Source organism: Squalius cephalus, assembly GCF_949319135.1.
Source record: "Squalius cephalus genome assembly, chromosome: 8".
Classification (NCBI taxonomy): domain Eukaryota; kingdom Metazoa; phylum Chordata; class Actinopteri; order Cypriniformes; family Leuciscidae; genus Squalius; species Squalius cephalus.
The window spans coordinates 22,339,840-22,366,119 of record NC_137129.1 but is presented as its reverse complement, the minus strand read 5'-3'; the positions used below and the strand labels follow the sequence as shown (position 1 = coordinate 22,366,119).

Sequence of the window (26,280 nt, the reverse complement as noted above, 5' to 3'; positions counted from 1 at the left end):
ACATGACTTTGTTTGGAATTTACTACCCCTAAACATCAATATTTTCGCATTTGGGCATTGGCGTATAGCTATCGACCTATGTTTCCAAACTTCTGACGGTGGTTTCGTCTCGATCGGACTAGCGGTTTCGAAGATATAGCCAAATGTTTTTTAAGCGCTAAATCACAACGCTACACAAACCGTAAGGCGAAACCTAGCATGTTTGGTATCATAGGACTCGGCAATGATTCAGGAGTCTAAAAAGATGAGTTTCGTGAAAATAAGTTGACCACACCCAAAGTTATAAGCATTTGAAAAAAAAAATTCACCACTAGGTGGCGCTGTTTCGAAACTTCTCACGCTCCTTCAGGACATCGGGCTGATGACCCATACCAAGTTCCGTAACAATCCGTTCATGTGTTCTTAAAATACAGCATTTTAGCACAAAATTCAAAATGGCCGACAGCCAAAATGGCCGATATGGTAATATTGGATATCAGTGGACTCGGCATGTTACCCTGAATCTAACGAGACCAATTTTATGATTTTTGGACAAACTGTTCAGAAGTTATAAGCAAAAATAGCCATTTTTCATATCTCCGGACCAGTAGGTGGCGCTGCGCCGAAACACAGCATGTAGCCTCAGGTCATGCTTGTGATGACATGTACCAACTTTGGTCTGAATCTGATAAAGCGTTGCGGAGATACGGCTTTACATCTGTTTTCGCAAGCGCTACGTAAAATTTATTCGTGGGTTTATCGAAAACTGTTAAGCGAATCAACTTGAATTCCATAACTTTTTGTCAGCATGGTCTGTAGATGATCTGGTTTAATTTTCGTGCAAATCGGACAAACCGTCTAGGACGAGTTCGAAAAAGTAGCTTTTTAGATAAATTCAAAATGGCGGCCATATTGTTATGACGGAAATGACGTCATAGGGTGCAATCGAATTGGCATGAGCTCAGGAATCAGAGAGAAAAAGAATTTTGTTGATTGGCCTTACGGTTCAAAAGTTATTAGCAAAATAAAAGTGAAACTTTGGACAGGTGGTGGCGCTAGAGGGAATGACTTAGACACACCAAAATTGGTGTATTTAATGTTGGGACTGTCCTCTATCAGAATGTCAAACCAAAACAACTTTCCCGCATTCGGTTCTATGGGCTGCCATAGACTCCCAGTTGGAAGAAGGAAGAATAATAATAAATATAGCTGCAAGCAGCAATTATCGGGGCCAAGCGCAAGCAGATGACAGGATATGCCAACATGGCTGAAGGTGTCAGACCAACTGGAACAATGAGCAATTAAATACATTTAAAGAGGATTTTAGATGAAATGGCTGAAAAATCATATAAAAAATCATTTAAAATATGATTTAATGGATTATCACTTTCGACCAATAGGTGGCGCAGTTACAAAACTGATGTGATGTGGTCAGAGTGAAGTGACAATGACACATACAAAGTTTGGTGTCAATATGTCAAGGCGTTGCAGAGATAAAGCCTGAATAGTGCTTTTAGCATCATGCCTCAACTTTGCTGCTACGCTATACGAAAACGGTTTCGTCTATTGACACGAAATCCATAACTTTTAGTCAGCACACTCTGGAGATGATACGATTCGATTTTGGTGAAAATCGGACAAATACTCTAGGAGGAGATCGAAAAAGTAGGTTTTGAATGAAAATAGCATTTTATTTCACAAAACTCTATTGAAGTCAATGGGAATTTCATGTTTTGTTCTATTATAGCGCCACCAAGAGGCTCAGTCCCACAATTTTTTTTACGTGTCCTCAGAGTGAGCCCATACATATGTGTGTCAGTTTTGGTGAAAATATCTCAATTTGCTTCAGAGTTATAGGCATTTATATGAAAAAACACGTAAAAAATGACTGACACATGACTTTGTTTGGAATTTACTACCCCTAAACATCAATATTTTCGCATTTGGGCATTGGCGTATAGCTATCGACCTATGTTTCCAAACTTCTGACGGTGGTTTCGTCTCGATCGGACTAGCGGTTTCGAAGATATAGCCAAATGTTTTTTAAGCGCTAAATCACAACGCTACACAAACCGTAAGGCAAAACCTAGCATGTTTGGTATCATAGGACTCGGCAATGATTCAGGAGTCTAAAAAGATGAGTTTCGTGAAAATAAGTTGACCACACCCAAAGTTATAAGCATTTGAAAAAAAAAATTCACCACTAGGTGGCGCTGTTTCGAAACTTCTCACGCTCCTTCAGGACATCGGGCTGATGACCCATACCAAGTTCCGTAACAATCCGTTCATGCGTTCTTAAAATACAGCATTTTAGCACAAAATTCAAAATGGCCGACAGCCAAAATGGCCGATATGGTAATATTGGATATCAGTGGACTCGGCATGTTACCCTGAATCTAACGAGACCAATTTTATGATTTTTGGACAAACTGTTCAGAAGTTATAAGCAAAAATAGCCATTTTTCATATCTCCGGACCAGTAGGTGGCGCTGCGCCGAAACACAGCATGTAGCCTCAGGTCATGCTTGTGATGACATGTACCAACTTTGGTCTGAATCTGATAAAGCGTTGCGGAGATACGGCTTTACATCTGTTTTCGCAAGCGCTACGTAAAATTTATTCGTGGGTTTATCGAAAACTGTTAAGCGAATCAACTTGAATTCCATAACTTTTTGTCAGCATGGTCTGTAGATGATCTGGTTCAATTTTCGTGCAAATCGGACAAACCGTCTAGGACGAGTTCGAAAAAGTAGCTTTTTAGATAAATTCATAATGGCGGCCATATTGTTATGACGGAAATGACGTCATAGGGTGCAATCGAATTGGCATGAGCTCAGGAATCAGAGAGAAAAAGAATTTTGTTGATTGGCCTTACGGTTCAAAAGTTATTAGCAAAATAAAAGTGAAACTTTGGACAGGTGGTGGCGCTAGAGGGAATGACTTAGACACACCAAAATTGGTGTATTTAATGTTGGGACTGTCCTCTATCAGAATGTCAAACCAAAACAACTTTCCCGCATTCGGTTCTATGGGCTGCCATAGACTCCCAGTTGGAAGAAGGAAGAATAATAATAATTAAAGCTGCAAGCAGCGATGAAAGGGCCCTCGCACCCGTGCCATCAACACTCGGTGGCTTTAGGAAGGCAGAGCATGGTTGGGAAATGTACATTTAAGGAGGTATATATAGTAAGAGTATGTCAAAGTCAGTTACAAAATGTTTTGTATAATGGTGATAATAGCATGCTTCATGACTCAGCTAAGTGTTGCTAGCATGTTCAGTCTGTTTCTAGCATGCTTAGTACACAATAATTATGTGGTTAGTACTGCATTACTGTGTTAACCATGTCAGTTTCTGTTGCCAGTAGGTGGCGTTATGACTATAACTGAATATGAGCATGGATGTGTGTTCAGGACAGAACTCTTATCAAACATGTGAAGTTTGGTGCAAATTGGACATTGCCTTCTTGAGTAACAACAAAGTCATGTTTCATTGAATTAGCATTCTTTAGAACTTAGCTAAGCATTGTTAGCATGTTTTAACATGTTGCTAGAACGGCATCAACGTGTTAAACATGTCACTTCCTGTTGCCAGTTGGTGGCGCTATTACTATAACTGAACATTCTCATGTAGATGTGTTCAGGCCATGACTCTTATCAAAAGTGTGAAGTTTGGGGCAGATTGGACATTCCATGCCTGAGTTACAGCAAATTCCTATTTAATTGCAATAATAGCATGCTTTAGCACTTGGCTAAGAGTTTGCTAGCATGTTTTAGCATGTTTCTAGTATGTTGTTAGCATGTTTAACACTTGCTGGCACTTTTTTATATGTTATTAGGAGTCCACAACAGTGTTAAACATGTCACTTCCTGTTGCCAGCAGGTGGCGCTATGACTGTAACTGAATATAAGCATGGTCATGTGTTCAGGACAGAACGCTTATCAAAAGTGTGAAGTTTGGGGCAGATTGGACATTCCATGCCTGAGTTACAGCAAATTCATATTTAATTGCAGTAATATCATTCTTTAGCACTTAGCTAAGTGTTTGCTATTATGTTTTAGCATGTCTCTAGTATGTTGGTAGGATGTTTAGCACCTACTGGCATTTTTTTATATGTTATTAGGAGTCAAGAACAGTGTTAAATGTCACTTCCTGTTGCCAGCAGGTGGCGCTATGACTATAACTAAATATGAGCATGGACATGTGTTCAAGAGATAACTCTTATCAAACGTGTGACGTTTGGGGTAGATTGTACATTGCCTTCTTGAGTAACAACAAAGTCCTGTTTCATTGAATTAGCATGCTTTAGCACTTAGCTAAGTATTGCTAGCATGTTTTAATATGTTTCTAGCATGTTTAGAACTCAATGGCATTTTTAACATGTTGCTAGAACGGCATCAACGTGTTAAACATGTCACTTCCTGTTGCCAGTAGGTGGCGCTATTACTATAACTGAATTTGAGCATAGGCATGCGTTCAGGCCATGATTCTTATCAAACATGTGAAGTTTGGGGCAGATTGGACGTTCCATGCCTGAGTTACAGCAAATTCCTATTTAATTGCAGTAATAGCATGCTTTATCACTTAGCTAAGTGTTTGCTAGCATGTTTCTAGTATGTTGCTAACCTGTTTAGCACTTGCTGGCTCTTTTATATATGTTATTAGGAGACCACAACAGTGTTAAACATGTCACTTCCTGTTGACAGCAGGTGGCGCTATTACTATAACTGAATATTCTCATGTAGATGTGTTCAGGCCATGACTCTTATCAAACGTGTGAAGTTTGGGGCAGATTGGACATTCCATGCCTGTGTTACAGCAAATTCCTATTTAATTGCAGCAATAGCATGCTTTAGCACTTAGCTAAGTGTTTGCTAGCATGTTTTAGCATGTTTCTAGTATGTTGTTAGCATGTTTAGCACTTGCTGGCACTTTTTTTATATGTTTTTATATGTCCACAACAGTGTTTAACATGTCACTTCCTGTTGCCAGCAGGTGGCACTATGACTGTAACTGAATATGAGCATGGTCATGTGTTCAGGACAGAACGTTTATTAAAAGTGTGAAGTTTGGCGCATATTGGACATTGCCTTCTTGAGTAACAACAACATCCTGTTTCATTGAATTAGCATGCTTTAGCACTTAGCTAAGTATTGCTAGCATGTTTTAACATGTTTCTAGCATGTTTAGACCTCAATGGCATTTTTAACATGTTGCTAGAATGGCATCAACGTGTTAAACATGACACTTCCTGTTGCCAGTAGGTGGCGCTATTACTATAACTGAATATTATCATGTAGATGTGTTCAGGACAGAACGCTTATCAAAAGTGTGAAGTTTGGGGCAGATTGGACATTCCATGCCTGAGTTACAGCAAATTCCTATTTAATTGCAATAATAGCATGCTTTAGCACTTAGCTAAGAGTTTGCTAGCATGTTTTAGCATGCTTCTAGTATGTTGTTAGCATGTTTCGCACTTGCTGGCACTTTTTTATATGTTATTAGGAGTCCATAACAGTGTTAAACATGTCACTTCCTGTTGCCAGCAGGTGGCGCTATGACTATAACTGAATATGAGCATGGCCATGTGTTCAGGACAGAACTCTTATCAAACGTGTGAAGTTTGGGGGAGATTGGACATTCCATGCCTGAGTTACAGCAACTTCCTGTTTCATGGCGAAACATCGAAATTTGTAAGGCCGCCGAGGACCCGCCCTTTGACGAAAACTCAAGATCTTCGCAATTTAACGTCGCAAAGGCCTTAAGATTACACTCACCAAATTTGAAGATGATCAGATTAAAACTGTAGGAGGAGTTCGTTAAAGTACGAGGCCTGAAAATGGCAAAAACTGCACAAAAATCTGAGAGGAAGTTCAAAATGGCTGACTTCCTGTTGTGTTTAGGGCTATGCTCCAAGAGACTTTTTTGTAGGTATTAGGTCATTACACGTATGTACCGAATTTCGTGCACGTACGTGGAACGTTGCAGGAGGCGCACTCCGTTGAACTTTTATAGGTGGCGCTATCGAGCCATTTTGCCCCGTCCAATTCTGAAACCTATATCAGATGTAAATTTTCGCCAGTTCTGACGCGTGTGCAAAGTTTCGTGAGTTTTCGCGCATGTTTAGGCCCTCAAAAATGCAATTCAATGCGGAGAAGAATAATAATAATAATAATAAACAGAGCAATTCCAAGAGGGTCCTCACACCATCGGTGCTCGGGCCCTAATAAGAACGGGAACAGATACAATAGGTGCCTCCGCACCTTCGGTGCTTGGCCCCTAAATATAGCTGCAAGCAGCAATTACCGGGGCCAAGCAGAATAAGACGACAAGACATGCCAACATTGCTGAAAGTGTCAGATCAACTGCAACAATTAGCAATTAAAGACATTTAAAGAAGATTTTAGGCGAAATGCCTGAAAAATCATATAAACAGTAATTAAAAATATGATTTAATGGATTATCACTTTCGACCAATAGGTGGCGCAGTTACAAAACTGATGTGATGTGGTCAGAGTGAAGTGACAATGACACATACAAAGTTTGGTGTCAATATGTCAAGGCATTGCAGAGATAAAGCCTGAATAATGCTTTTAGCATCATGCCTCAACTTTGCTGCTGCGCTATACGAAAACGGTTTCGTCAATCGACACGAAATCCATAACTTTCAGTCGGCACAGTCTGGAGATGATATGATTCGATTTTGGTGAAAATCGGACAATCGGTGTAGGAGGAGTTCGAAAAAGTAGGTTTTGAATGAAAATAGCATTTTATTTCACAAAACTCTATTGAAGTCAATGGGAATTTCATGTTTTGTTCTATTATAGCGCCACCAAGAGGCTCAGTCCCACAATTTTTTTTACGTGTCCTCAGAGTGAGCCCATACATATGTGTGTCAGTTTTGGTGAAAATATCTCAATTCGCTTCAGAGTTATAGGCATTTATATGAAAAAACACGTAAAAAATGACTGACACATGACTTTGTTTGGAATTTACTACCCCTAAACATCAATATTTTCGCATTTGGGCATTGGCGTATAGCTATCGACCTATGTTTCCAAACTTCTGACGGTGGTTTCGTCTCGATCGGACTAGCGGTTTCGAAGATATAGCCAAATGTTTTTTAAGCGCTAAATCACAACGCTACACAAACCGTAAGGCGAAACCTAGCATGTTTGGTATCATAGGACTCGGCAATGATTCAGGAGTCTAAAAAGATGAGTTTCGTGAAAATAAGTTGACCACACCCAAAGTTATAAGCATTTGAAAAAAAAAATTCACCACTAGGTGGCGCTGTTTCGAAACTTCTCACGCTCCTTCAGGACATCGGGCTGATGACCCATACCAAGTTCCGTAACAATCCGTTCATGTGTTCTTAAAATACAGCATTTTAGCACAAAATTCAAAATGGCCGACAGCCAAAATGGCCGATATGGTAATATTGGATATCAGTGGACTCGGCATGTTACCCTGAATCTAACGAGACCAATTTTATGATTTTTGGACAAACTGTTCAGAAGTTATAAGCAAAAATAGCCATTTTTCATATCTCCGGACCAGTAGGTGGCGCTGCGCCGAAACACAGCATGTAGCCTCAGGTCATGCTTGTGATGACATGTACCAACTTTGGTCTGAATCTGATAAAGCGTTGCGGAGATACGGCTTTACATCTGTTTTCGCAAGCGCTACGTAAAATTTATTCGTGGGTTTATCGAAAACTGTTAAGCGAATCAACTTGAATTCCATAACTTTTTGTCAGCATGGTCTGTAGATGATCTGGTTTAATTTTCGTGCAAATCGGACAAACCGTCTAGGACGAGTTCGAAAAAGTAGCTTTTTAGATAAATTCAAAATGGCGGCCATATTGTTATGACGGAAATGACGTCATAGGGTGCAATCGAATTGGCATGAGCTCAGGAATCAGAGAGAAAAAGAATTTTGTTGATTGGCCTTACGGTTCAAAAGTTATTAGCAAAATAAAAGTGAAACTTTGGACAGGTGGTGGCGCTAGAGGGAATGACTTAGACACACCAAAATTGGTGTATTTAATGTTGGGACTGTCCTCTATCAGAATGTCAAACCAAAACAACTTTCCCGCATTCGGTTCTATGGGCTGCCATAGACTCCCAGTTGGAAGAAGGAAGAATAATAATAAATATAGCTGCAAGCAGCAATTATCGGGGCCAAGCGCAAGCAGATGACAGGATATGCCAACATGGCTGAAGGTGTCAGACCAACTGGAACAATGAGCAATTAAATACATTTAAAGAGGATTTTAGATGAAATGGCTGAAAAATCATATAAAAAATCATTTAAAATATGATTTAATGGATTATCACTTTCGACCAATAGGTGGCGCAGTTACAAAACTGATGTGATGTGGTCAGAGTGAAGTGACAATGACACATACAAAGTTTGGTGTCAATATGTCAAGGCGTTGCAGAGATAAAGCCTGAATAGTGCTTTTAGCATCATGCCTCAACTTTGCTGCTACGCTATACGAAAACGGTTTCGTCTATTGACACGAAATCCATAACTTTTAGTCAGCACACTCTGGAGATGATACGATTCGATTTTGGTGAAAATCGGACAAATACTCTAGGAGGAGATCGAAAAAGTAGGTTTTGAATGAAAATAGCATTTTATTTCACAAAACTCTATTGAAGTCAATGGGAATTTCATGTTTTGTTCTATTATAGCGCCACCAAGAGGCTCAGTCCCACAATTTTTTTTACGTGTCCTCAGAGTGAGCCCATACATATGTGTGTCAGTTTTGGTGAAAATATCTCAATTTGCTTCAGAGTTATAGGCATTTATATGAAAAAACACGTAAAAAATGACTGACACATGACTTTGTTTGGAATTTACTACCCCTAAACATCAATATTTTCGCATTTGGGCATTGGCGTATAGCTATCGACCTATGTTTCCAAACTTCTGACGGTGGTTTCGTCTCGATCGGACTAGCGGTTTCGAAGATATAGCCAAATGTTTTTTAAGCGCTAAATCACAACGCTACACAAACCGTAAGGCAAAACCTAGCATGTTTGGTATCATAGGACTCGGCAATGATTCAGGAGTCTAAAAAGATGAGTTTCGTGAAAATAAGTTGACCACACCCAAAGTTATAAGCATTTGAAAAAAAAAATTCACCACTAGGTGGCGCTGTTTCGAAACTTCTCACGCTCCTTCAGGACATCGGGCTGATGACCCATACCAAGTTCCGTAACAATCCGTTCATGCGTTCTTAAAATACAGCATTTTAGCACAAAATTCAAAATGGCCGACAGCCAAAATGGCCGATATGGTAATATTGGATATCAGTGGACTCGGCATGTTACCCTGAATCTAACGAGACCAATTTTATGATTTTTGGACAAACTGTTCAGAAGTTATAAGCAAAAATAGCCATTTTTCATATCTCCGGACCAGTAGGTGGCGCTGCGCCGAAACACAGCATGTAGCCTCAGGTCATGCTTGTGATGACATGTACCAACTTTGGTCTGAATCTGATAAAGCGTTGCGGAGATACGGCTTTACATCTGTTTTCGCAAGCGCTACGTAAAATTTATTCGTGGGTTTATCGAAAACTGTTAAGCGAATCAACTTGAATTCCATAACTTTTTGTCAGCATGGTCTGTAGATGATCTGGTTCAATTTTCGTGCAAATCGGACAAACCGTCTAGGACGAGTTCGAAAAAGTAGCTTTTTAGATAAATTCATAATGGCGGCCATATTGTTATGACGGAAATGACGTCATAGGGTGCAATCGAATTGGCATGAGCTCAGGAATCAGAGAGAAAAAGAATTTTGTTGATTGGCCTTACGGTTCAAAAGTTATTAGCAAAATAAAAGTGAAACTTTGGACAGGTGGTGGCGCTAGAGGGAATGACTTAGACACACCAAAATTGGTGTATTTAATGTTGGGACTGTCCTCTATCAGAATGTCAAACCAAAACAACTTTCCCGCATTCGGTTCTATGGGCTGCCATAGACTCCCAGTTGGAAGAAGGAAGAATAATAATAATAAGAACGGGAACAGATACAATAGGTGCCTCCGCACCTTCGGTGCTTGGCCCCTAAATATAGCTGCAAGCAGCAATTACCGGGGCCAAGCAGAATAAGACGACAAGACATGCCAACATTGCTGAAAGTGTCAGATCAACTGCAACAATTAGCAATTAAAGACATTTAAAGAAGATTTTAGGCGAAATGCCTGAAAAATCATATAAACAGTAATTAAAAATATGATTTAATGGATTATCACTTTCGACCAATAGGTGGCGCAGTTACAAAACTGATGTGATGTGGTCAGAGTGAAGTGACAATGACACATACAAAGTTTGGTGTCAATATGTCAAGGCATTGCAGAGATAAAGCCTGAATAATGCTTTTAGCATCATGCCTCAACTTTGCTGCTGCGCTATACGAAAACGGTTTCGTCAATCGACACGAAATCCATAACTTTCAGTCGGCACAGTCTGGAGATGATATGATTCGATTTTGGTGAAAATCGGACAATCGGTGTAGGAGGAGTTCGAAAAAGTAGGTTTTGAATGAAAATAGCATTTTATTTCACAAAACTCTATTGAAGTCAATGGGAATTTCATGTTTTGTTCTATTATAGCGCCACCAAGAGGCTCAGTCCCACAATTTTTTTTACGTGTCCTCAGAGTGAGCCCATACATATGTGTGTCAGTTTTGGTGAAAATATCTCAATTCGCTTCAGAGTTATAGGCATTTATATGAAAAAACACGTAAAAAATGACTGACACATGACTTTGTTTGGAATTTACTACCCCTAAACATCAATATTTTCGCATTTGGGCATTGGCGTATAGCTATCGACCTATGTTTCCAAACTTCTGACGGTGGTTTCGTCTCGATCGGACTAGCGGTTTCGAAGATATAGCCAAATGTTTTTTAAGCGCTAAATCACAACGCTACACAAACCGTAAGGCGAAACCTAGCATGTTTGGTATCATAGGACTCGGCAATGATTCAGGAGTCTAAAAAGATGAGTTTCGTGAAAATAAGTTGACCACACCCAAAGTTATAAGCATTTGAAAAAAAAAATTCACCACTAGGTGGCGCTGTTTCGAAACTTCTCACGCTCCTTCAGGACATCGGGCTGATGACCCATACCAAGTTCCGTAACAATCCGTTCATGTGTTCTTAAAATACAGCATTTTAGCACAAAATTCAAAATGGCCGACAGCCAAAATGGCCGATATGGTAATATTGGATATCAGTGGACTCGGCATGTTACCCTGAATCTAACGAGACCAATTTTATGATTTTTGGACAAACTGTTCAGAAGTTATAAGCAAAAATAGCCATTTTTCATATCTCCGGACCAGTAGGTGGCGCTGCGCCGAAACACAGCATGTAGCCTCAGGTCATGCTTGTGATGACATGTACCAACTTTGGTCTGAATCTGATAAAGCGTTGCGGAGATACGGCTTTACATCTGTTTTCGCAAGCGCTACGTAAAATTTATTCGTGGGTTTATCGAAAACTGTTAAGCGAATCAACTTGAATTCCATAACTTTTTGTCAGCATGGTCTGTAGATGATCTGGTTTAATTTTCGTGCAAATCGGACAAACCGTCTAGGACGAGTTCGAAAAAGTAGCTTTTTAGATAAATTCAAAATGGCGGCCATATTGTTATGACGGAAATGACGTCATAGGGTGCAATCGAATTGGCATGAGCTCAGGAATCAGAGAGAAAAAGAATTTTGTTGATTGGCCTTACGGTTCAAAAGTTATTAGCAAAATAAAAGTGAAACTTTGGACAGGTGGTGGCGCTAGAGGGAATGACTTAGACACACCAAAATTGGTGTATTTAATGTTGGGACTGTCCTCTATCAGAATGTCAAACCAAAACAACTTTCCCGCATTCGGTTCTATGGGCTGCCATAGACTCCCAGTTGGAAGAAGGAAGAATAATAATAATAAGAACGGGAACAGATACAATAGGTGCCTCCGCACCTTCGGTGCTTGGCCCCTAATAAGAACGGGAACAGATACAATAGGTGCCTCCGCACCTTCGGTGCTTGGCCCCTAAATATAGCTGCAAGCAGCAATTACCGGGGCCAAGCAGAATAAGACGACAAGACATGCCAACATGTCTGAAAGTGTCAGACCAACTGCAACAAAAATGACTGACACACGACTTTGATTGAATATTACTACCCCTAAACATCAATATTTTCGCATTTGGGCATTGGTGTATAGCTATCGACCTATGTTTCCAAACTTCTGACGGTGGTTTCGTCTCGATCGGACAAACGGTTTCGAAGATATAGCCTACTGTTTTTTAAGCGCTAAATCACAACGCTACACAAACCGTAAGTCAAAACCTAGCATGTTTGGTATCGTTGGACTCGGCAACGATTCAGGAGTCTAATGAGATGAGTTTCGTGAAAATAAGTCGATCACACCCAAAGTTATAAGCATTTAAAAAAAAAAAATCACCACTAGGTGGCGCTGTTTCGAAACTTCTCACACTCCTTCAGGACATCGTGTTGTTTGTGCGTTCTTAAAATACAGCATTTTAGCACAAAATTCAAAATGGCCGACAGCCAAAATGACCGATATGGTCAAATTGGATATCAGTCGACTCGGCATGTTGCCCTGAATCTAACGAGACCAATTTTATGATTTTTGGACAAACTGTTCAGAAGTTATAAGCAAAAATAGCCATTTTTCATATCTCCGGACCAGTAGGTGGCGCTGCGCCGAAACACAGCATGTAGCCTCAGGTCATGCTTGTGAGTACAAGTACCAAGTTTGGTCTGAATACGATAAACCGTTGCGGAGATACAGCCTTACGACTGTTTTTGCTAGCGCTACGTAAAATGTATTCGTGCGTTTATCGAAAACGGTTTGACGAATCAATTTGAATTCCATAACTTTTTGTCAGCACTACCTGAAGATGATCTGGTTCAATTTTCGTGCAAATCGAACAAACCGTCTAGGACGAGTTCGAAAAAGTAGCTTTTTCAGTACATTCAAAATGGCGGCCATATTTATATGCCGGAAAATGACTTCATAGGGTGCAATCGAATCAGCATGAGCTCAGGAATCAGAGGAAAAAAGAATTTTGTTGATTGGCCTTACGGTTCAAAAGTTATTAGCAAAATAAAAGTGAAACTTTGGACAGGTGGTGGCGCTAGAGGGAATGACTTAGAAACATCAAAATTGGTGTATTTAATGTTGGGACTGTCCTCTATCAGAATGTCAAACCAAAACAACTTTCCCGCAATCGGTTCTATGGGCTGCCATAGACTCCCAGTCGGAAGAAACGGAAGAATAATAATAATAATAGGAACGGGAACAGATACAATAGGTGCCTCCGCACCTTCGGTGCTTGGCCCCTAATAAGAACGGGAACGAAAACAATAGGTGCCTCCGCACCTTCGGTGCTTGGCCCCTAATAATAGGAACGGGAACAGATACAATAGGTGCCTCCGCACCTTCGGTGCTTGGCCCCTAATAATAAGAACGCGAACGGATACAATAGGTGCCTCCGCACCTTCGGTGCTTGGCCCCTAATAATAAGAACCGGAACAAATACAATAGGTGCCTCCGCACCTTCGGTGCTTGGCCCCTAATAATAAGAACCGGAACAAATACAATAGGTGCCTCCGCACCTTCGGTGCTTGGCCCCTAATAAATATAGCTGCAAGCAGCAATTATCGGGGCCAAGCACAATCAGATGACAAGACATGCCAACATGTCTGAAAGTGTCAGACCAACTGCAACAATGAGCAATTAAAGACATTTAAAGAGGATTTTAGGTGAAATTGCTGAAAAATCATATAAACAGTCATTAAAAATATGATTTAATGCATTATCACTTTCGACCAATAGGTGGCGCAGTTACAAAACTGATGTGATGTGGTCAGAGTGAAGTGACAATGACACATACAAAGTTTGGTGTCAATATGTCAAGGCATTGCAGAGATAAAGCCTGAATAGTGCTTTTAGCATTATACCTCAAATTTGCTGCTGCGCTATACGAAAACGGTTTCGTCTATCGACACGAAATCCATAACTTTTAGTCGGCACGGTCTGGAGATGATACGATTCGATTTTGGTGAAAATCGGACAAACGGTCTAGGAGGAGTTCGAAAAAGTAGGTTTTGACTTGAAATCAAGATGGCGGACAGGAAGTTCGGCCAAATAAGGAAAACTCGGTATCTATGTTTTCGTCTTGGCCCAAGGAATCTATTAAGATAAGTGGCATTTCAATAGCCAGATTTATTCAAAAGTTATTAGCCTTTTTGGAAATTTTGTTATAACTTTTGACCACTAGATGGCGCTGTTTCGAAATATTTTGAGTACCTTCAGGGGATGGTGGTGTTGGCACATTCTGAGTTTCGTAATATTACACCAATGCATTTGTTTAGTATAGCATTTTATTTCACAAAACTGTATTGAAGTCAATGGGAATTTCATGTTTTGTTCTATTATAGCGCCACCAAGAGGCTCAGTCACACCATTTTTTTTATGTGTCCTCAGAGTGAGCCCATACATATATGTGTCGATTTTGGTGCAAAAATCTCAATTTGCTTCGGAGTTATAGACATTTATATGAAAAAACACGTAAAAAATGACTGACACATGACTTTGATTGAATATTACTACCCCTAAACATCAATTTTTTCGCATTTGGGCATTGGCATATAGCTATCGACCTATGTTTCCAAACTTCTGACGGTGGTTTCGTCTCGATCGGACAAACGGTTTCGAAGATATAGCCTAATGTTTTTTAAGCGCTAAATCACAACGCTACACAAACCGTAAGGCGAAACCTAGCATGTTTGGTATCGTTGGACTCGGCAAGGTTTCAGGAGTCTAATTAGATGAGTCTCGTGAAAATAAGTCGACCACACCCAATGTTATAAGCATTTCAAAAAAAAAATTCACCACTAGGAGGCGCTGTTTCGAAACTTCTCATGCTCGTTCAGGACATTGTGCTGATGACCCATACCAAGTTTCGTAACAATCCGTTCATGCGTTCTTAAAATACAGCATTTTAGCACAAAATTCAAAATGGCCGACAGTCAAAATGGCCGATATGGTAAAATTGGATATCAGTCGACTCGGCATTATGCCCTGAATCTAACGAGACCAATTTTATGATTTTTGGACAAATTGTTCAGAAGTTATAAGCTAAAATAGCCATTTTTCATATCTCTGGACCAGTAGGTGGCGCTGCGCCGAAACGCAGCATGTTGCCTCATGTCATGGTTGTGATGACATGTACCAAGTTTGGTCTGAATACAATAAACCGTTGCGGAGATACAGCCTTACGACTGTTTTCGCAAGCGCTACGTAAAATTTGTTCGAGCGTTTATCGAAAACGGTTTGACGAATCAATTTGAATTCCATAACTTTTTGTCAGCACTGCCTGAAGATGATCTGGTTCAATTTTCGTGCAAATCGGACAAACCGTCTAGGACGAGTTCGAAAAAGTAGGTTTTTTGAAAAATTCAAAATGGCGGCCATATTTTTATTATGGAAAATGAAGTCATAGGGTGCAATCGAATCGGCATGTTGTTTTGGCTTTACAGCAGCTCTAGAATAAAGTTATTGTCCATCTAAAGTTAGTTTTGATTGATTCACTTCCATTGCAACGATCATTAGTTATTAACTTAGGGGCTGCTAATGTCACGGGGTGACCAAAAACGGAACCTTATGTGTGAAAATTGTGGACGGGGAGCGCTTCCAGCGTAACACGAGGCCGGGAAAACACGGAAGCAGCGAGAAGCAATGGAAGAGAGTTGATGAGCGCGATTGCTGGCAGCTGGGCAGCGGGAAGGATCCTGAAGGGGCGATTGTACTGAGTGGCAGATAAAAGAAGCGGGGCAGGAAGAGAGAGGAGAGGTGAGGCACGCGAGCGGCCGTGGCGGGAGGCCGCGGGAGAGAGAGAAAGTGAGAGAGAGAGACAGAGAGAGAAGACTTCGGCTGGGTTGCGGGTGTAAGCCTTGGTTGCACCGTGAGTCTGTTGAATTGCAGTTTTATTATGGAAAATGAGCACGAGTGAAACCTTACAGTGAGTGGTGAATATACAAGTGTGGGAATTGTGTTTCTGCTGTTCACTCGCAGTGACAGCTGTCCATTAACCTCTTCTCTGCCTGAGCCCTGTGAGTGTACAGCTGTGCTGGTGAAATACTATTAACCTCTTCTCTGTCCGAGCCCCGAAGAGTGTACAGCTGCGCTGGTAAAATACTATTAACCTCCTCTCTGCCTGAGCCCTGTGAGTGTACAGCTACGCTGGTGAGATATGTTACCTCTTCTCTGCCTGAGCCCTGTGAGTGTACAGCTGCGCTGGTGAAATATTATTAACCTCTTCTCTGCCTGAGCCCTGTGAGTGTACAGCTATGCTGGTGAGATACGTAACCCTCTTCTCTGTCTGAAACTACTGAGTTACGCGGGGGGAGCGCTGAAGAAGAGAACGCGGAAGCTGTGAATTATGTTCATTCCTCTCTCTGTCTGAAGGTGCTGAGATACGCGAAGAGAACGCTGAAGAGAACGCGGAAGCTGTGAATTATGTTCATTCCTCTCTCTGTCTGAAGTTGCTGAGATACGCGAAGAGAACGTTGAGGAAGAGAACGCGGAAGCTGTGAATTATGTTCATTCCTCTCTCTGTCCTGGTGCTGAGATACGCGAAGAGCTCGCTGAAGAAGAGAATGCGGAAGCTGTGAATTATGTTCATTCCTCTCTCTGTCTGAAGGTGCTGAGAAACGCGAAGAGAACGCTGAAGAAGAGAACGCGGAGGCTGTGAATTATGTTCATTCCTCTCTCTGTCTGAAGGTGCTGAGAAACGCGAAGAGAACGCTGAAGAAGAGAACGCGGAGGCTGTGAATTATGTTCATTCCTCTCTCTGTCTGAAGGTGCTGAGAAACGCGAAGAGAACGCTGAAGAAGAGAACGCGGAAGCGGTGAATTATGTTCATTCCTCTCTCTGTCTGAAGGTGCTGAGAAACGCGAAGAGAACGCTGGAGAAGAGAACGCGGAAGCTGTGAATTATGTTCATTCCTCTCTCTGTCTGAAGGTGCTGAGATACACGAAGAGAACGCTGAAGAAGAGAACGCGGAAGCTGTGAATTCTGTTCATTCCTCTCTCTGTCTGAAAGTGCTGAGATACACGAAGAGAACGCTGGAGAAGAGACTTTAAGATTGTTTTTATTATTTAATAAAGAGCATATTTATTTTTAATTCTGTGTCTGCCTTTCCCTTCGTGCCCACGGCCAGCTCCTCAGGGGCGGCACGCAACCGAGGGGTGGGCGGCCCGCTGGCGCTCCACCCCGACCTGTGACACTAACACGACACCGTTCTAACAGAAAACCCTTAAAGTCCAACTGAAATCAAAATTGACCCTATTTACTTTGTTAGCGCATATTACTAGTCTTGTGGTGAAAAATTAATCCGTGCAAGTTAATACACAGAAAAAAATTGTTTGCTGTCGTAATCTTTAATCAAAGTCTAGAGTTACTTCTGGTCTGGAATGGCGTTCCTTCTCTGATGATGTAGGTTTGACGGCTTGGGTTGGGAAACGCTTAACCACTCCCCTCAAACCGTTAGTCTGTTATGAGCAGAGATGGAGAGGAGGAGCGCTAAAGTAAAACCCTGCCCTCTGTTCAATATTCCTTTTCACTGGGAAATACGTCACAACACTGGAGAAAAGTCGTTTGCAACTTCCGGTTCACGCGGACTTTAATGCGATCCGGCTGCTCATTTGCACAAAACAGTGCCTAATGGCTCGAGAACGCAAACCATGAAATAGGATCCAAGGTACGAGCCTTGAAAAATTTATAATACAGAATTTGTTATCGCTTCCGCGTAGCCACATGAACCGGAATTATCCCGACAACGTTTTATCTGTACAGAGGTAAAGGGAAGGAGGGCTTAACAGGGGAGAGACTAGTTAACACTTCAGGACTGCGTTGTCGTCATGTCTAGGCGCAGATCCTTCAGATCCGTATACGGCCTGGATCCAATGGACTGCGGTAAACCTAACCCTCTGGAATAAACAGAGAGACTAATATTAGCGTAGACACCATCCTTCTTATGATGTAACAAGTACATCAGGATTTATGGGAAGTGTTCCCGGTTCCGGCTGACCTAATCTATGCAGCCTAACATTGAATTATAGAAGTCTATAATGTGTTATGTGTATTCTAGTTCAAAGAGATGTGTTTTTAATCTAGAACTGAACAAATCTAGAACAAATTTGAACTGACAGAGTGTGTCTGCTTCCCAGACAATGTTAGGAAGACTGTTCCAAAGTTTTGGTGCTAAATAGGAAAAGGATCTACTGCCAACAGTTGATTTTGATATTCTAGGTATTATCAACTGGCCGGAATTTTGAGATTGCAATAGACGTGAAGGACTATAATGTGTTAAGAGCTCGCTTAAGTACTGGGGAGCTAAACCATTTAGTGCTTTGTAAGTAATCAGCAATATTTTAAAATGTATACGACGTTTTAATACGGGGCCAATGCAGTGTTGACAGAACTGGACTAATATGGTCATACTTCCTGGTTCTGGTAAGAACTCTAGCTGCTGCGTTTTGGACCAGCTGTAGTTTGTTTATTAAAGGAGAACTCCGGTCAATTTTAACATTGAGCTCATTTTTTTGTAAATTTGGAGTGCTGTCAGTACAGAGAACAACGACAAAAATCGGTGTTGCCTACACCATGTTATCCTCTTTTTAAAATTTGCACCCTGTTGACTTTAATGGGGCAAGTTTTAAACCTGCTTTTAGGCTCTTAACATCCTTGATGTGTCATTACAAGTGCCCAGCCATGTGAGTGATTCCTTCAGAGTCAACACGCGGTGAATCTGACTGCAGTAGATGTGCAAGATATGAATAAAAATGATGATATTTCAGCCAGCGCACATACCTGTATTTACATCCTGTTTTCGGTCGAAGCCCACAATAGTCGATTGTCGAGTTCGGGCGAATGATCGTACGTACTAAACCTATGCGCGTGAACTCGACAATCGATTACGGTGGGCTTCGACCGAAAACAGGATGTAAATACAGGTATGTGCGCTGGCTGAAATAACATCATTTTTATTCATATCTTGCACATCTACTGCAGTCAGATTCACCCGCGTTCACTCTGAAGGAATCACTCACATGGCTGGGCACTTGTAATGACACATCAAGGATGTTAAGAGGCTAAAAGCAGGTTTAAAACTTGCCCCATTGAAGTCAACAGGGTGCAAATTTTAAAAAGAGGATAACACGGTGTAGGCAACACCGATTTTTGTCGTTGTTCTCTGTACTGACAGCACTCCAAATTTACAAAAAAATGAGCTCAATGTTAAAATTGTCCTGAACCAAACCGGAGTTCTCCTTTAAGCGTGCAGGGCAACCACCCATAATAGCATTACAATAATCTAGCCTTGATGTCATGAACGCATTAACTAATTGTTCCGCATTTGTCATTGAGAGCATATGACGTAATTTAGATATAATTGTAAGATGGGAAAATGCGTTTTTACAGATACTAGACACTTGACTTTCAAATGAAAGATTGGTATCAAAGAGCACACCCAGGTTCCTAACCGACGACGAAGACTTGACAGAGCAGCCATCAAGTGTTAGACAGTATTCTAGGTTAGTATGTGAGGAAGTTTTTTGTCCAATAATTAGAATCTCTGTTTTTCATAATTAAGTAATAGGAAATTACTAGTATTCCAGTTTTTTATATCAGCTATGCATTCTGTTAATTTTGTGATTGGTAAGTTTCGTCAGGGCGTGAAGAAATATAGAGCTGAGTATCATCAGCATAACAGTGAAAAGTAATGCCATGCTTCCTAATGATATCTCCTAAGGGTAGCATGTACAGAGTGAACAGCAACGGTCCTAGTACTGAGCCTTGTGGTACTCCATACTGAACTTTTGATCGATAAGACATCTCTTCATTTACTGCTACAAACTGATAACGGTCAGATAAGTATGATTTAAACCATGCTAATGCAATTCCACTAATGCCAACATAATTTTCGAGTCTATTTAAAAGAATGTTGTGGTCAATGGTATCAAATGCAGCACTAAGATCGAGTAACACTAATAGAGAGATACAACTAAGATTGGATGATAAGAGCAAATCATTTGTGACTCTAATGAGAGCTGTCTCAGTTCTATGGTACGGTCTAATATTTTGTAATATTGTGTAATATTTAGTAGGATCTGTAGACAGAAATGCAATATAATATACATAACTATGTTTTCAGTGGTGTATAAAGACCTTACTTAATGAACCGTTATGTTTTTATTACCTTAGAATGAGCCATTTCTATCTACATACACCGCGGGTCCCCAAAGCCCGTGTACCGAAAGCCTGTTCACTCCAACGCCCTATTAAGTCCTATTGGTTGTAATTCCAATCAGAGCTCCACTGGGTGCAAAATGAATGGGAGTCAATGGGGCTAGACGGCTAAATTTGTCTCCCTCACCCGATTGCCGTTGAGAAATCTCAGATTTGATTATAGGTTTTGCAAGTTCAACGTGGGTTATAGATCGAAAGTTACACGCTATAACACGCCCCATAACACGCTAGCATTCTGCTAATGACGTCAGCATTCTGACGTCATTGACATTTTGAAAGACTTTTTAAAGCAAATAAGTGACTCTAAAAAATCTAACACCAAGCAATGTGTAATTTCTTTGCATCCCCTTTCGAAAACAACATTCAAATTACTAGACAAAAAATTATATCCTAAGAAAAGTGGATTTTGAGCGGTATAGCTCCATAGACCTCCATTCATTCTGCACTCGTCATGTGAGCGCCCTCATATGGAACAAGAGTGGAACTGCAACCGGAAGTTTATTGAGTGGCACTTCTCCCCTCATTAGACTTTTGCTGCGTTCCAGTCCACTTTTAGACACGCACTTGCGAACTTCCCTAAGCACTTCCCCTCGGTGGAATCCCCGCCGTCATTTTGAAGTGAGTTCCACTTCCTGAAGTGGATGAGGCAAGTTTATATGGACAGACCCTCTTTCCCTCGATTTTGACCGAGGGAGCAAGTCTACTTCATATGTACACTTCAGGCAGCTATATATCCCACAATGCAGTACGATTGTGACGTCACCACAGATCTCGTCTAATCACCACCACAACAAACAACTCTATGATATATTAATTCTATTTTTTTTTTTTTTTAAACAACCCAAACACCATATACATTTGGATGTTGCATTTAACAAATTCTTAAAGGGAAAACAAATGTAAATAATAAATCAACTACATAGCTGATTCCAAGTGATCAAGGGCTTAGGACGTCCCAATTCAGCCCATTGCAGTTTCCGCCAGTAGTGGGCACTCGCTATGACGTACATCCGAGTGAACGAGACGCAGGGAAGTTAGCAAGTGAAGGGCATGACAATTTTGGACTGGAACGCAGCATTTCTCTGGGGTCCCCTTACATTGAAATGCGCCATTTTGCGACGACATGTTTCTACAGTGGCCCTAAACGGACAAACGCGTTTCGTCACTGTTGTTCTTCATGCAAAGAAGCTAGCTAAAGTCAGCAAATAAAACAGACACTATGATGAACAAATAACAATAATATTTGCAATAAACATATCGTTTTATTGAATAACGAAGTAAACATCATTTCTTAATTTATCTTTGTAAAGAAACCTCATTGCTTGACTGGCTACTCTCTGCTGTCTCAGAGGACTATGGAAGTAAAATAATGTCAAATGTTTTTGAAACAAAAAGCATGTTGAATTGCACTAATTGAAAAAAAATATGCATTGCATTAACCATGCTTGCATTTTAATCCATTGTATTTTTAGGGCTTGCATTTTATGGGCTGAAATTCAACATGGTTGAATATTTAAGCTGTGAATATTTCAATTAAAAACATTTCAAACACATTTTCATTATTAAAAATTCAATAATCCATATTCACCTTTCATATTTCACTTCCAAAATATTCAAACTGTTTAAAAAATACAACCTATAATATTCAACAGGCAATTTTCGGTCCATTTTATTTCGCTTTGAAAATTCGCTTCCACAAATTCGGTGGTTCAAATTCGACAGAAAATATTACGTTGACATCCATGAACTGCAGGAAGAGCAGTAGATTACCGAGCGTACTCTCCATCTGCTGTTAGTCGGCTTCACCAGCAGGTGGTGCAAGCGCGTGTTGACAAGCACCAAAGCAACAGCTAGAGACGAGAGGCCTTCACAAAACGTCATTTGCTGAAATGGACAGGTGAGTTTGTTTGTTGTTGGATGTCATTTTACTTTTGTTTCATTCATCTGGCCAGCAAGACCGAGGTACTTAACATGTCATATTATATATTTCCCTTTAGCAATTGCTTTTGGATTATGTTTTGGAAAGACTCCATTCACGCTTGGAAAATGCTGTTGGACGACTGCCCCTTGACATGGACTACCTGGAGTTTATCTGCTCGCAAGAGTTGGTCTTTTTAAGTGCTGTGTCCAATTTAGTTACCATCCCACGTGATGTTTTCGAGGGCATCACACAACTGCTAAGACTAATTCGACTAAACTTGTCAGACGTTGAGACGCACACTCCGACTATTCTGCACAAGTCAGGATCGATGGGAAGACCACGTCTTGTAATATCACCGGATTATATCACCAATCTCCTGGACATTAACTGTTCTGTTCCAACCATTGCTCGCATGATTGGAGTAAGCAGGAGCACAATATTTAGACGAATGGCTGAATGTAACCTTTCCATTCGTGCAAGATATAGCAGTCTCTCGGATGAAGAGTTAGATGAGTGTGTGGCAGATGTAAAGCAACACATGCCTCTGTGTGGATACAGAATGATGAGAGCAGCTTTAAAAGCGCGAGGACACCAAGTGCAGTTCGACCGGGTCAGGGCAGCAATGCACCGGGTTGATACAGTGGGAGTCATGTCCCGAATGGCACAATTGGGCTGCGTAGTACGAAGGACATATTCAGTCTCAGGTCCTAGGTCAATAATGCACATTGACACCAACCATAAATTGATTCGGTAAGTTTGGTTTGTCAGGCTTGTTTATTCAGTTATTGCATGTTGCAGACCTTATAATAGATAGATGTGGGCTTTTTAAAACATTTGCATGAATATTCTTCCTTCAGATACAATATAGTCATCTTTGGGGGGGTGGATGGCTTTTCACGCAAGGTAGAGGCCACCTCTAACTACTTTTTGTTTTATCTATATTGACATATCATCCATCATACCAATTTTTTTTATTTTTTTTTATAGATAATGTACCTTGGTGCTTCATCTAATAACCTTGCTGCTACTACCTTGGATTTTTTCCAAGAAGCAGTGGAGACATTTGGCTTCCCTCTCAGGTAGGAGACAAGTCAGTAAGAATTGGATGCCAAATCTTGTCATGTTTATTCAGTTCAGTTCAGTTTTTTTTTTTTTTTTTTTTTCAAGTTCAGTGAATGAAATGATTTACATAAACACTTTTAATCAGCCTTTCTACATTAAGACACGATTAGAAACGTTTGCGCTTATTGTAATGTATAATATAGCCTAACATAATTTATTACATGTAAACAGCATTTTTTTTTCCAAAGGGTATAACTATATTTGTGAGAGCATTTGTTTCCTTAAATTTCCATGCGCCCACTACAAGTAAGAAGTAAATGGCTGCTGCCATTCTGGTGTTGCCCTCTCTTATGTCATACCCCAGAATTCCCCCAGCTACTTAAGGCACACACTAATCAAAATATATTATAATGCATTGCAGTCTGTGTATTTACCTGGCTAGTGACCACAGAAGCTCCCCTAAGTATGAATGAATGAATTTTAGACCAATTTTACATCTGATGAATTTTTTTTAATTTTATTTTTTTAACTCTGTACATTTACTGTCTATGAATTTTACATTGAGTAATTAAATTTTTTTGAGAAATGTGTTTCAGTCGCTGTGCTAAAACACCATGTTCTTAGGGTACGAGGAGATCAGGGTGTCGAAAATGTGGACGTGGCTCGTCTGATGTTCACAGTTCGTGGGACAGAAAGGGGCAGCTTTATTTCAGGAAAGAGCGTGCACAATCAGCGGTGAGTTGTAATTTTCAAATAATGTACTTTGAATTGAGGTTTTGTTGAAAATATATTTAATTTTTTAATTAATTATCATCTTGTGCATAATACCTGTCTGAAATTCTTAGATTGAATTGATATATTTCTTTTCAGTATAGAGAGGTTGTGGAGAGACGTCTGGACATCAGTGACAAATGTCTACTACGATGTTCTACATGCTTTGGAAGAAGGTGGCCACCTTGATATTTCTGACCTCACTCATCTGTTCTGTTGCCACTATGTATTTCTTCCACGGCTTCAAGATGATCTCAACCTTTTCCGAAACACCTGGGACAATCACCCAATACGCACAGAGGGTAATATGACTCCTAACCAGTTGTGGGTGATGGGAAGTATCCGCAATCCTGTACCTGAGCCTGACATAGAGGTATGTATTCAATGCCAGACATTGAATAAACATATTAATGTTGAAGCAGTTTATTCTCTGTTCAAGGGCCTCATTTATAAAGCTGTGCAAAGGACCTTACTAAAAGTGTATGTGCGCCCGTAAGCCAGAATCTGAGCAAAATTCCCTTTATAAACCCAGTCAGTGGAAGAATGTGTACATGCGTCTCCTCCCTGAAAGAACCATACATGTAACTTTTTTAATGCCTCGTTTTACTATGCATATCCTCTTCTGCATATCATTTACATATTTATCCACATGATCCCAAGTTTAACAGTACAGGACATTAGGAAAATATGAGATACGGATGCCTTGTTTTTGAATAAATAAATCAAAAAGTTTTTCTCAATCTTCTCCACTGGCCAAATGGTAATTTTAATTGCTTTATATTTTAAATGGAAACAGATAGGCCTTATTGTGCATTATGTATCATTATTTGCACAAAAATATTTTCTGCTATTAGCATGCACTAAACTGTAGTTAAAACATTTAAACTCAGCATGCTAAAGGAAAGTGTTCAAAAGCATTGCATCCACTAGAAAAAATTATATTAATTGAAATTATAACTCCATTAATGGGAGTGGCACATTTAATCTAAATGTGTATATCAGATATAAAACAGAGTTTAAATCAGTCTTTTATTTATTTTTAACTGTTATTGTGAACATGCATTGAATTTATGATTAGTACTCATAATGAAGATTTAAAGTGTTTTTCCTTCATCCAAAACATGGTAACGTCGGTGTCGCCAAACTGCTCCGTTTCAAATATGTTCGTACGCAGGATCAGAGTTACTTACAGTTGCACATTCTCCTGTCAAGTTTGTTTTTATAAATCACAACTTGTGCGTCGGTAGTGGCTTACGAGCCGTTTCAGGGCCTGTTTTGTCCGTACGCAGCGGTTATTAATGAGAACCCAGAACTGTAAGTTGGATCTCATTTGTGACAGTAAATGCTCTATATTGCTGTTTTTAGGGATTAAGCATACCACAAATAGACTGGGAGAGTAGTGGACTGAGTGTTGATACACATTCCAGTATTGTTGTGCCTCAAACCGAATGCCCCCTGACTGATGAGCAAGTGGAAGCACTCAAAGAAACTGTAGACCCCAAAGGACCTTCACAGACTTTTGGCTGGGACATCTATCTAGCTGCACTCCATTTTTGCCAATCAGTTCTTGTGGAATAATTGTGATTTCATCTTCTGTTCTGTTCTGCAGACTTCTGTCACTATCAATTATAATTAATAATTTTAATCAACAATACAAAATATCTGAATAAAAACAAGAATTGCTGTCTGTGTAATTTGTACTTTTCCTATGATTTGACACTTCCTTTAGTTAGTGATTAATACAGTGGATTATGGGAAAAAAAACTTTATTCAAGAATTAACTATTGCTTGCATTTAATATTTCTGATCCCACTGAACATGTTTAAATATACATTATGCATAAATTTCCAATTACAAATACTTCAAAAGAATATAGTACTTCACAATATTCTGCAGATTCTGACAAGCTTTGGAACAATAGACATTCAACATTACTAAAACCACTGCATGAGCCCATGCATGAAAAATCCACTGTGGAACAGTATTAAGCTTACAATGTAAGTGAGTGCGTGTACATTACATTAACCTGTTACTTAAACATAGAATGTACTATGTCTTATAGCATAGTATCAAAAATATAACGGCATGAACAACATGCATCATGTACACTAAAGCACAACTTCTAAGCTGGATTTTAAAGTATTGGACCTAAGTGTAATAACAGCATCTAATAAAAGTGTATATCAGTGTGTAACAA

At 40.1% G+C, this 26,280-nt stretch overlaps 1 protein-coding gene across 1 annotated transcript; it reads left to right on the top strand.

The window, feature by feature from the left end:
- Positions 1-23,240: 23,240 nt before the first annotated feature.
- On the top strand, positions 23,241-25,661 carry LOC307163304 (uncharacterized protein; the record flags this gene model as incomplete). Its single annotated transcript, XM_079879344.1, has 4 exons — positions 23,241-23,329; positions 23,937-24,047; positions 24,183-24,456; positions 25,449-25,661. 4 exons carry the CDS (start codon positions 23,241-23,243, stop codon positions 25,659-25,661), a joined length of 687 nt encoding a protein of 228 aa, XP_079735470.1.
- Positions 25,662-26,280: the final 619 nt, after the last annotated feature.